Source organism: Chrysemys picta, chromosome 2, assembly GCF_011386835.1.
Source record: "Chrysemys picta bellii isolate R12L10 chromosome 2, ASM1138683v2, whole genome shotgun sequence".
Lineage (NCBI taxonomy): Eukaryota > Metazoa > Chordata > Testudines > Emydidae > Chrysemys > Chrysemys picta.
In genome coordinates, this window is record NC_088792.1 from 75,036,412 (window position 1) to 75,049,550 (window position 13,139).

Here is a 13,139-nt window from a genome sequence, read left to right on the forward strand (position 1 = left end):
ATACGCAGAGCTACATCCATGTAACACAGTGACAGTTAGGCATTGCAGGAAGCACTGCCCAAAGGGTCTAGAGCAGACGTGGGCAAACTATGGCCCACAGGCCACATCCGGCCTGCAGGACCGTCCTGCCCAGCCCCTGAGCTCCCGGGCGGGGAGCTTAGTCCCCGGCCCCTCCCTCACTGTTCTCCCTCTCCCGCAGCCACGCCGTCACGCAGGCAGCACTCTGGCCCACCGCTCCCGCTGGGCAGCATGTGGAGCGCAACTGGCTCTGGCTGGGTGTCGTGGCTGTGAGCTCCTGCTGCTGGTAAAAGGGCGGGGAGTGGGGGGGTTGGGTAAGGGAGAGGGGGTTCCTGGGGGGCAGTCAGGGAGGAGGGGGCGGTTGGATGGGGCAGAGGTTCTGGGGGGGGGATGTCAGGGGATGGGAAACAGGGGGGGTTGGGAGTGGGAATCCCGGGGGGCCTGTCAGGGGGTGGGGATGTGGATAGGGGTCAAGAGGGCAGTCAGGGAGCAGGGGGGGTTGGATGGGTTGGAGGTTCTGAGGGGGGCAGTCAGCGGGCGGGAAGTGGGAGAGGGCAGTTAGGGGGCGGGGGCCAGGCTGTTTGGGGAAGCACAGCCTTCCCTACCCGGCCCTCCATACAGTTGCGCAACCCCAATATGGCCCTCGGGCCAAAAAGTGTGCCCACCACTGGTCTAGAGTGACAGCACCCTGCAGCCTTCTGATTGGCCAAATGCAATACTTAATCCTGGAGGGCACTCCAGGAAGTTTCCTGGACAAACCACACAGACTTCTGGCCTTTGGCAACTCCAGACTGCATCTTGCTTCTGATCTCAAATCTCTAACTCCAGCCTGACTCTGACCCTGACTCTTGTCTCCTGATTCCAGCCTGGTAATTAACTCTAATCTCCAGTCTCGGACCCCAGCCTGACTCACTCTTGCTTATTGATCACGGCTCTAGCAATTACTCTGATCCCTACCATCTAGTGGACTTCCTTACCTGTGGTCACCAGCCCAGCTGTGACTGTTAGGCCAGTCCTTACAATTTCATGTGAAGTTTCAATCTAATTCTATGAGAAATGGTATGAAAAGGGTTTCCTCTCTATAAGCCTTCAATGGTCAAGTAAATATGAGTAGCAAGCTAGTTTTACAGTGCTGATGCAATTGAGATGAGCGAAATGAGCGAAATGGAGCCTGGTTTTTCTGTAGATGGGCATGCCATCAGCAACAGGGAAATCAAAGAATTGACTTCCAACAAAAAATTTACAGAATTTTAAGACAACAGGTTCGCAGTGTGTAAATGAACTCAGGAAGCAGAGAAATATTGTTACCATCTGCCCAGATTTAGATTGGGAGACCCAATTTTTTCCCAGTTTTTTTATATTAAAGATCTCCCAGCCCCATATTGTGAAACCAGTTTCCATACCACAGGAACTGTTGCTGACATGTACAAGCCACTCCTTACTCATGCTTCTTGGATCCCTGCCTAATCCAAGTAAATGAGTAGTCTCCTCTATTCCAGACATACATGTATCACATGTTCTTACCTGCAAGTAAGTCTGTTCTTAACCAAAGCTGTAAAGATCTCTTGAAACTGTTTGTGTTGAGCATGCTTGCTAAAATTTCTCTCATTCCTGTAGTTCACACTGCGTCGGCGGGGTGGGGAGGGGGAGAAAAAATGCAGTATTGTTAATTACATTGTAGTAAGATAAGTTTAGATTACTGAAAGTTAATGAGGAGAAAAACGTTATTAGCAGACAGTTAATTGTTGAGATTATTATATGATAACAAATTGTTTGACTAACATGACTACTACTTTTATTTAAATTAGCATTTAGCAGATCTCAACAGCCTACGCAGCAGCAAGTGGGAGCAGCCATTCGGTAACTGCCTTCATACACTGTCACTTCTGGTACTGTGGCTCCAGCTCTGCCTCTCTTTTTTTACTCACTGAATGATATCACTTTCGGATGTATTAACAGTATTAAAAAATACTCATAAGGTAAAACCAAATTACTTAAACACCAACCGCAAAATGCATACAGAAAAAGCTAAACCTCTGATTCTGAACTGCTGACTTAATGCATGATCCTAAGGTGCATGGTCCCAACCTTACTCCAGTGCCTACCCTATTGTCTACCATCACTTTTTGTTATGTAATGTTCAATGTATGGTGTAAGCTTTTTGGGGCAGCAACAGTGCCTTCTGTCTGGAAAGCATGATGCATGCTTTAAGTGTTATATAAATAACAATGACAAATGAGAGTGAAGTGGCATGGAACCATTTTGGGCTAGTGCCAGGGACCAGACAGTCATGAAGAAAAGGTCTTGAAGGACAATAATTCATAATAATAAAACGCACCTGCTATTAACCTAAATGTTTGGAAAGATGTAGCACTTTTGAACAGAAACAGAATTAGTCTGACATAACAGGGGTTTCTGAAGGTTAAAAATAACTATATTTAATCTTTCTGCTATTTCCTAATGATGTCAGATTTAGAGAAGATTTAATATGTTATAGGATGTTTTAAAAATTAATTAAAATGAAAACAGTGAGATCTCAATTATCCAACTCTCATTTAGCTAAGCGGTCAGATGTGTCTCCCAAGTTTCGAACAAAGCTTCTAAACTCTGAAAGACTGGTGCTTCTGTCCTCCAAATCTTAGGAGCTGCACACGTCTTCTATCCTTTGAAGAGGAAGCCCAACAGGCTTTGAGGAATGTGCTCATGATCCCCTGATTATCCAACCTCCTGATTCTCCTGATGTGGTGTGTGCTTGTTCTCTCTCACAGCCAAGACACTTGTACACAGTACAACCCTGATGATATAACAAAGCATTTCAACCAATTAAATGTGATATGTTCAACTTTTCAGCTAGAATGGCTGGCAGAACTTTCTTAACCAAATACATTTAAATAATGGGTGCACCTAAGAACACACAACATCAGAAGAACAAAACAGATTCTACCTTAGGCATCTTATGATTCCTTCCTGTGTTTATAACAATGCAAATAAAAAAGTGCTTAATGGAACAGCAATCTGAACTGCCTAACTGCCCTTGGGAAACCTTTAATCTGATAATTTGTTGCATTTTGCAAACCACACATCTCTTCTTTCCTTTAGAAGTGAATATGTATAATTTAATATGTCCTTCAAACATTTACCAGTTAAAAAGTGTGAGATTCTGGGGTTCCAAGTCTTCAACAATTTCCACCCCACCATCAACCTCAGCCTGGACCAGTCCACACAAGAGATCCACTTCCTGGACACTACAGTACAAATAAGTGATGGTCACATAAACACCACCCTATACCGGAAACCTACTGACCGCTATATGTACCTACATGCCTCCAGCTTCCATCCAAGACACATCACACGATCCATTGTCTACAGCCAAGCCCTAAGATACAACCGAATTTGCTCCAACCCCTCAGACAGAGACAAACACCTACAAGATCTTTATCAAGCATTCGTAAAACTACAGTACCCACCTGGGGAAGTGAGGAAACAGATTGACAGAGCAAGACGGGTACCCAGAAATCACCTACTACAGGTCAGGCCCAACAAGGACAATAACAGAACACCACTGGCCATCACATACAGCCCCCAGCTAAAACCTCTCCAGCGCATTATCCACGATCTACAACTTATCCTGGAAAATGATCCCTCACTCTCACAGACCTTGGGAGGCAGGCCAGTCCTCGCTTACAGACAACCCCCCAACCTGAAGCAAATACTCACCAGCAACTACACACCACACCACAGAAACCTATCCCTGTAGCAAAACTAATTGCCTACTCTGTCCCCATATCTACTCTGGCAACAGCATCAGAGGACCCAACCACATCAGCCACACCATCAAGGGCTCATTCACCTGCACATCCACTAATGTTATATATGCCATCATGTGCCAGCAATGCCCCTCTGCCATGTACATTGGCCAAACCGGACAGTCCCTCCGCAAAAGAATAAATGGACACAAATCGGACATCAGGAATGGTAACATACATAAGCCAGTAAGTGAACACTTCAATCTCCCTGGTCATTCTATTACAGATTTAAAAGTCACTATCATTGAACAAAAAACTTCAGAAACCGACTTCAAAGAGAAACAGCAGAACTAAAATTCATTTGCAAATTCAACACCATTAATCTGGGCTTGAATAGGGACTGGGAGTGGCTGGCTCATTACAGAAGCAGCTTTTCCTCTCCTGGAATTGACACCTCCTCATCTATTATTGGGAGTGGACTACATCCACCCTGATTGAATTGGCCCTGTCAACACTGGTTCTCCACTTGCGAAGTAACTCCCTGCTCTCCATGTGTCAGTATATAATGCCTGCATCTGTAACTTTCACTCTATGCATCCGAAGAAGTGAGGTTTTTACTCACGAAAGCTTATGCCTAAATAAATCTGTTAGTCTTTAAGATGCCACCAGACTCCTTGTTACCTTTAGCACTGTTAACCTCTCCTTTGCTATTTTTAAAAAATTCATCATTGATAAGGTAAGAAGAAAAACTGTTGTAAATTTAAAGGTCTGATTTAAACCCACAGAAGCAGAGTTAGGATTAGAAGTCCAAATTCATGCTCCATCCATACTTTGCATATTTGATTAAAAGAAAGGTACAATCTTTACCTAAAGTTTTCAAGTTCAACAGCTTCAGTTGATTCTTTCCATTGACCTCGGCTTCTTTGTCCATTAGTCTTGTTAGTGTATTGTTCTGACTTGGTCATACTATTTTGAGCAGTTTCAAAGTTAATGGCTGGGAGCTGAAAATACAAGGAAGGGTATGCATAAGGCAAACAGTATATAGAAAGTAACCAAGCAGAGAAAAGATTAGCTTTTGTCTTCTCAAATTCTTATTGGGATTTCAGATACTATCTAACTTAAGATCCAACAGTTGCCATTATAAAGGTAAATCTTGCCGCAACTTCTTTGGAATAATTTTCTTCCTACTCTAGAGCCTTCTAGTAGAGGTGGAAAGAATACCCAAGATTGCGGAAGAAGCATCCGATGGAAGACTGACTCATTCTATTCCTTTAGCAGATATTAACCGGGAAGTGGAGAAGAAGTCTAAATTTCTCCTCTTCACTCACACCCTGCACCATCAAGCGCAGATGTGTACTGAAGTAAAAAGAAAAGGTAGCTGCTCCATTAGCTCAGCATAGCAAGTTTTAAAGAAAATTCTATTTGAAGTTGGCATAAATAACAGGGAAAACTTGAAATCTGTTAGACTAATATGAAATTACATCCCACAATGCAAACAAAGCTATATTAATACTCTGATCCAACGCAGTGCTGGATCAAACTGGTAGATGAAGAAATGTGACAAATTTTGAGATCAGTGACCCTCCAGGCCAGCCTGCTACAGGTTGTATTAAACCATTGATATTATACACTGTTTCAGAAATGTTACTGTCAATCCCACTCACACAGCTGCACTTTAGAGGTCTATCTGTATTAGGTGTCTCAGCCATTTCCACTTTAAATGCTAAGTGTTTCTACCACCCTTAGTTACTGTAAGGATGTCCACACCTACTAGCTTGATTTGTGTAAACAGGTGCAGTGCATCCACACACAACACTCCCTCCAACCACTGCTATCCATTGTGATAGCATCCTGGAGGATAATTTTTCACATTTAGCTGCCTCGTAGCTTGCAAACTTCAGCCTCAGTGAAGCAAATACATAGCCCTGTATGTTACAAAGAATCCTCTGGATCAATTCTCCACACCTTTGTACAGCATCAGCAATGGATTTACAAGTAGTAAGGATGCTCCTTCCTATGTCACATATCTAGCTACATTGGGCTTTGGATGGATTTCTCAGGACTGTCTCCAAAATGTCAGGACGTTCAACCATGCCACAGCAGTCAATCCCATGAAAATCATCTTGAATAGCATGTAGAAGAACAAGAGAAATAGGCCATCCAGCTAGACCACCGAGTAACACTCACAATTATGTGGATTCACATGAAATAGGGATGGTAGAGAAAAGTCCCAACAGGGAGTGGGGGGAAAAGAGGACTTTGCTACAAACACTAGAAAAAAGACAGTTACTTTTTCCGTAACTGGTGTTCTTTGAGATGTGTTGCTCATGTCTGTTCCACAATAGGTGTGCGTGCTCTCCACGTGCACCAGTGTCGGAAGATTTTTCCCTAGCAGTACCCATAGGGAGCGCTCCTACCGACCCCTGGAGACCCCGAGACCCGCCTAGCCGACGTAATCGCCACCAGGAAGGCTACCTTCCACTAGAGGTGGGACCAGGAGCACATAGCTAGTGGCTCAAACGGGGGACCCATGAGGCGGGCCAGCACCACGTTCAGGTCCCACTGTGGGACTGGGGGCCTGTCGTACAGGAAGAGACAATCCAATCCCTTAAGGTATCAGCCAGTCATAGCATGGAAGAATATCGTGTGACCCTGCCCCGGCAGGTGGAAGGCCGATATGGCTGCTAAGTGCACCCTGATGGTCGAGGGCGCCAGGGCCTGGGCTCTAAGGTGAAGGAGGTAAACCAAAATGAGCTGGATTGGGGCAGCCACGGGGCAAGCACCCCGCTCATCCGCCCATTGGGAGAACCGAGACCACTTTGCCAAGTAGGCTTGGTGCGTGGAGGATCGCCTGCTTTCCAAGAGGACGCGCTAAACCCCTTCCGAGCACGTCCTCTCCTCTCAGCCTAACCATTGAGCAGCCACGCTGTGAGGTGGAGTGCTGCTAGGTTGGGGTGGAGGAGGCAGTCCTGGTCCTGGGAAAGTAGGTCCGGGCAGGACGGCAATGGCCACAGCGGGTCGACTGCCAGGTCCGTGAGGGTCCCGAACCAATGCAGCATGGGCCACACCAGGGCAATCAGAAGGACCCAGGCCATGTCTGTCTATCTTTTCCAGGACTTTGCCAATCAACAAGAATGGGGGAAAGGCACAGAGAAACTGGCCTGACCAGGAAAGGAGGAAGGCATTGGAGATAGCGTCCCATGCCAGCCCGCCCCCCGGAGCAGAACCAGGGACAGCGACAGTTCTGCCGAGTCGCGAACAGGTCCACCTGGGGAGTTCACCACACTTGGTGCACCACCTCTGGGTGGAGAGATCACTCGTGCTGAGAGGAGAAGTCCCTGCTCAAGTGATCTGCCCGCGCGTTCCAGGCCCCCGGAAGATGGAAGGCCTTTAAGACAGATGTCATGGGCTATACAAAAGTCCCACAGCCTGAGGGCTTCGTGGCAGAGGGCAGAGGATCAGGCACCGCCTTGCCTGTTAATGTAAAATATTGAGGTCGTATTGTCCATAAGAACCCTGACCACCCAGCCCTCCAGTTGCGAGTGGAAGGCATGCACGCCAGTCGTACCGCCCTGAGCTCCTTAACGTTTATGTGGAGGATCAGATCCTGAGCCAACCGCAGACCTTGGGTCTGAACATTCCCCACATGGGCCCCCATCCCAGGTCAACGTGTCTGACACCAGTTCCAGCAACGGGGCCCTGCTACTGATCGGGACCCCTTGGAGCATGTTTCTCGGGGAGGGCCACCACCGTAGGGAGGTGATCACTGGCTCGGGCACCGTGAGGACTTTGTCCATCCTGTCCCTGGCCTGGGAGAACTCTGAGGTCAACCAGAGCTGAAGGGGCCTTATCCTGAGTCTGGCGTGATGGACCACATACGTGCACACCAACATTTGATCCAAGAGCTGGAGGCATGCTCTGGCTGTTGTCACCGGAAACCTTGTGACCATATCAATGAGCCCCTTCAGGGTCTCGAACCTGTCCGGTGGGAGGGAGGCTCTGGCTGACCAGGCGTCCAGGACCGCCCCGAGAGTCCCGGTACAACGCACAGAGTTTAACATGGACTTGGTGTTGTTTACCAACAGGCCCGAAGTGGAGCACGTGGACAGAAGGAGTGCCACGTGATCCCGCACCTATGACCGGGAGCTGCCCTTGACCAACCAGTCATCCAGATAGGGGAAGATCTGGACCCCGCGGCGCCTGAGGTAGGCTGCTACCACTGACATACATTTCATGAATACCCTGGGGGCAGTGGACAGGCCAAATGGGAGGACCGTAAATTGCTAGTGTTCCTGCCCTACCATGAAACAGAGGAAGCATCTGTGCCCCTCGAATATATGAATGTGGAAGTACGCGTCCTGCAGACTGAGGGCGGTGTACCAGTCCCCGGGATCCAGGGAGGGGATGACAGAGGCCAGGGAGACCATGCGGAACTTGAGCTTCACCATGTACTGGTTCAGACCTCGCAGGTCCACAATGGGCCTGAGCCCCAATTTGGCCTTCGGGATAAGGAAATAGCGGGAGTAGCACCCCTTGCCTTTGAACTCCCCCGGCACCGCTTCCCCTGCTCCTAGGCCCAAGAGCCGCCCCACCTCCTGCTCGAGCAGAGCCTCGTGAAAGGGGTCCCCCAGGAGGGACGGGGGCAGAGGGTGGTTGGGTGGGATGGAAATATACTGGAGGTTGTAGCCCCAGGAGATGGTGTTGAGGACCCATCGGTCCAAATTCAGCCGCGACCACTCCGGGAGGAAAGCACACAACCAATTGGAGAAGGGAAGCTTTATTGAGGGTGGATCCCTGAGGAGGATTGGCAGGGTGCTCCCGGGCATCCCGTCAAAACTGCCTTTTCCCCACCTGCTTGCCCTTGGAGGAGGCTGGGGGGGCAGGCCTCTGTGGGTGCCTCTTATTGTCCCACGACTTTTTAATAAGCAGTCTCATATTTTGAATGGGTGGCCTGGGCAGGAGTCTGCTGCGGTTTGAACCTTCTTGTCAACTGTTTGAAAGAGGCCATCCTGATTATCACTACAAATGTTTTTTTCTCCTGCTAATAGCCCATCTTATTTGATTAGTCTCATTAGAGTTGGTATGGCAACACCCATTTTTTCATGTTCTCTGTGTGTGTGTATATCTATCTATCTATCTTCTTACTGTATTTTCCACTGCATGCATCTGATGAAGTAGGCTTTAGCCTACGAAAGCTTATGCTCAAATAAATTTGTTAGTTCCTTTAACTAACTACAGGTACCATACACTGAACGAACAAGCAGTTCTGGGGACGAGCTACAGCAAAGCTGGAGCAGAGCAGTTCTGAAGCACCTTCACTGCCGGCAAGAAGGAACTGAGGGTGTGGGGAGCACACACCGCCCCTTATACCGCACCGTGGTTGCTAGGGGCACTGCTACGGGTACTGCTAGGGGAAAAACTTCCGACACTGGTGCATGTGGCGAGCACGCACACTTATTGTGGAATACACATGAGTAATCACTCGAAGAAGACCTTATAAGCAGATAGATAACTACCAGTGTAATCAATTTTCTTGACATAGTTTTGACCTCAAGTTGTCTTTCTCTAAAGACTATTTATACATGGTGGAATTGTTTACCTGTGGTTCAGCATCCTTCACTTCCTTTCATCATGTTATAATTAACCTGCGTCTTGCTGAAAATGGGGACTACTTCCTCATGACATTATCAAAGGGTGTGGAAAAAGACAAAGTTGTTAAGCTGTTTAGCGATAAATAACTGTGAAAGCATAAACTTTGCTAGATATGTTGACATAGCAAAACAAATGAAGATAATTTTGCTGTTATTTTAAAAATGAAGATGACATATCAGCATAAAAAGCTGATTGATTTCATTCCTTTACACTGTGTAAATGGGATTTTTCCTAGAGAGAAACTCTGCTATTGCCAACAAAATCAAAGTTTCTAGTGAATTGAACTGCACATGAGCTCACTAAAAACTTTGACAATTTCTGACAATGCACAAAATTCACACTGACTACCACAATCATTATTTTGCATGATCATACAACTGTTCAGCATGTTGAATAATGACTACTAAAAAATACCTGCTGTTTGCTTGACTGGACATTTAAAAGAGACCGAAGTCTTTTAAGATCAGAGTAATCCCTAGGATAAAACATAATAATGTATCTATTAATAACTCATTAGACAAAGTTATTTATAACCATGTCAACTAGTAGTCTGCTCAATATAAATAAGGTCAATTTGTGTGATCGACATTGGTGAGAGAAAAAGCAATTCTCTGGCATTGCCTTAGTAGACTATTGTTTTATTTTTGCATACAGAAGTTTCATAACCATTGATTTGTTTCTCCAGAATGCCTGAAATCACCAATGGTCTAAATAAACTCTGTGACCAGAGTAACAATTGCCATATGTATAGAGCATTTCACGTTAAAGCATTTAACTTTGGCAGATGATTCAAATTCCAGAAAGTCACTGTTGAGGTTCAAACAAACTAAACCATTATCAGATACTATACCTTGCAGTGATCTCTTGAGGTTTTTTGTCTGTTCCCTTTTCTGTGCTCTTCACCTTTTTGTCTTGATCAGGCATTGTAAAACATCAACACTGCAGAATTAACATCTCATTCCCTTAAAAATAAAGTGGACGACAGAATACGATTGTGCTATAATGGCAGCAAGTAATAGCACACAGTAGAACCAATTTGAGAAACTTTAGGACTCAAGATGTGAAAAAGAATAGATGTACTGTATGCCCAACCTGAGACACTAGGTATTAAACAGAGGACATCCCTTAAAATACAGGACATAAAGACAAGATAAGTAAGTCCTGGTCCTAAACACCTGTTTTTTGGGAAGAGAATAGAGAGGACAAAGAGGGATCCCAAGTAACTTGCTACCACCATCCATTTTTACTAGCTTGTTCCTCCTCCAGCATATTATTATTTCTTGCTGTGGATTTGGCTATTTACATTATGGTAGTCCCAGGAGGCCCCCACTGAGATCAGGACCCTGTTGTGCTAAGTGATGCTGGGGGAGGTGGATGAAAGCAGTTGGAAACCAAGTTCACCCTGCAGTGGTGGCACCTGTCCTGCAGGATTGGGATTGGCTTTCCAACTCCTGGTATTACGACCGGGCACTAAGGGTTGCAGCACCACTGTGGGTTAGACCAGCTGCTCCTCAGCATGATGATGGGGTGGTTGGGCCAAACCTGAGTGGCACTGTGACCCCATGTGCCAGGTAACAACTCCAGGAAAAGGGAGCTGAGACCAGCCTCACAGGACAGCACTCACTGCTGAAGGATGAGCTCATTCTCCAACCCCCTTTCCACTGGGCCACCCCCCTCCCACTGGGCTGGGATTAGGGTTGCGGTGCTGGGGCAGGAGGAGTATATATGTAATGATGGGTCACAAAAAAAGACAAAATGCAGTTGGTCGTTGGCCTTATTAAAAGTTTGGAAACCACTGTGCTATGCCATAATGACATAGTCAAGACTAGAAAAAATATCAACTTGCCCATGAAAGTAGGAAGCTTTCCAAATCTAGTGCCATCAGTTTCTACAGATTCTAAACTCTCATTAAAAAAAAAAATCTAGGGGTGAAATCCTGGCCCAACTGAAGTCAATGGCAAAACTCTCATTGGGGCCAGGATTTCACCCTCAGTTTTAGCCTTCATGGTTGATAGGAAAACCTTACAAATGAGAGGGAGGCTATGACAGCTACAGAGACAGCAGTGGTAGTGGCCCAAGAATGAAAAAAACAATGAAAATGACTCGATACGGAAGCTGCGCATGTACATTATCTTGGAGTAATCATGAATTAATTCAGTTTAAACTAAATGGAAGGGAACAAAAACATGTCTGCAACAAGGGTCCTTGATTTCAAAAGCACAATCTTTAAAAAATTAAGGGAATTAGCTTAGGTAGTGGATTGGACTGAAGAACTCAAGTGTCTGAATGTGGAGGAGGCTTAGAACTACTTTCAGGCAAAGTTGCAGAAGCTATCTGAAGCCTGGATCCCAAGGGGAAAAGATTCTCAGAGAAGGGTTGCACACCAAAGTGGACAAACAAACATCTCAAACAGGTTATTAAGAGAAGCAGAAAGCCTACAAGAAATTGAAGGTTGGAAGAATCAGCAAGGAAAGCTACCTCCTGGAGGTCAGAAAGCGCAGGGGAAAAGTGAGAACTGCCAAAAGCCAAGCAGAGTTGGACCTTGCAAAGGAAATTAAAAACAACAGTAAAAGATTATATAACCATATAAATAAACAAACACACAAACAAGGAAGAAGTGGGACTGCTAAGCACTGAGAATGGGGTGGAGATTAACGACAATCTAGCCATGGCCCAACACCTAAACGAATACTTTGCCTCAGTTTTTGATAAGGGTAATGAGGAGCTTAGGGGTAGTGGCAGGGTGGCTAATGGACATGAGGATACAGAAGTAGAAATAACCACATTTGAGGTGGAAGTCAAACTCAAACAGTTTAATGGACCAAACGGGGGCGGGGGTGTGTTGGATAATCCCCATCCAAGAATATTAAAGGAACTGGCACATGAAATTGCAAGCTCTATAGCAAGGATTTTTAACGAATCTGTAAACTCAGGGGTTGTACCCTATGACTGGAGAATTGCTAATTAGTACCTATTTTTGAGAAATGGAAAAAAAGTGATCCAAGAAACTACAGGCCCATTAGTTTGACCTCAGTTGTATTCAGGGTCTTTGAATAAATTTTGAAAGAGAACGTTGCTAAGGACATAGGGCTAAACAGTAATTGGGATAAAATACAACATGGCTTTTAAAAAGGTAGATTGTACCAGACAAACCTGATCTCTTTCAGAAGAACTGATTTTTTTAGACAAAAGAAATGCAGTAGATCTAATCTACCTGGATTTCAGTAAGGCACTTAATAATTTCCCATGTGGAAGAGCATCGGTTAAATTGGAGAAGATGCAGATTAATATGAGAATTTAAAGGTGGATAAGGAACTGGTTAAAGGGGAGACTACTACAGGTCATTCTGAAATTTATGAACTGTCAGGTTGGCAGGAGGTTTCTAGTGGAGTTCCTCAAGGATCAGTCATAGGACCAACCTTATTTAACACTAATGACATTGGTGTGACGGTATCTCCCATAAGGCTTTATGGAAATATGCTTAGAATGTGTTTTATGCTACATATGCCACGTAACGTATCTCAAAGGTTACGATCTATTGAATGTATTAATCCTATTTGTATGCATGTATCATTTTTGTATTCGAAGTTATGAATGTTATGAATATTGGCTGTGTACTGGCTTGATTTCTAAATAACCTTAGTAGAGCATTTGGTCAGTTTCTGGAGAAAGGAATGTTGAAATTAAGTACCTAATCAAGAAACACTTAAAGGACAATGGATC

General features: G+C 45.4%; 1 protein-coding gene across 3 annotated transcripts in view; it reads right to left on the reverse strand.

The window, feature by feature from the left end:
- Positions 1–13,139, reverse strand: part of NEK10 (NIMA related kinase 10) — a 171,146-nt gene that overhangs the window by 148,669 nt on the left and 9,338 nt on the right. For 2 of the 3 annotated variants that reach the window (XM_024107392.3, XM_065583507.1), the window contains exons 2-5: positions 10,267–10,378; positions 9,831–9,891; positions 4,632–4,765; positions 1,543–1,641 (exon numbers count right to left, since the gene is read on the reverse strand). In XM_024107392.3, coding sequence (XP_023963160.1) covers positions 1,543–1,641; positions 4,632–4,765; positions 9,831–9,891; positions 10,267–10,340 — 368 coding nt within the window. In that variant the 5' untranslated portion in view covers positions 10,341–10,378. The remainder of the gene's footprint in view (positions 1–1,542; positions 1,642–4,631; positions 4,766–9,830; positions 9,892–10,266; positions 10,379–13,139) is intronic. The other variant, XM_042840319.2, reaches the window with a different exon arrangement.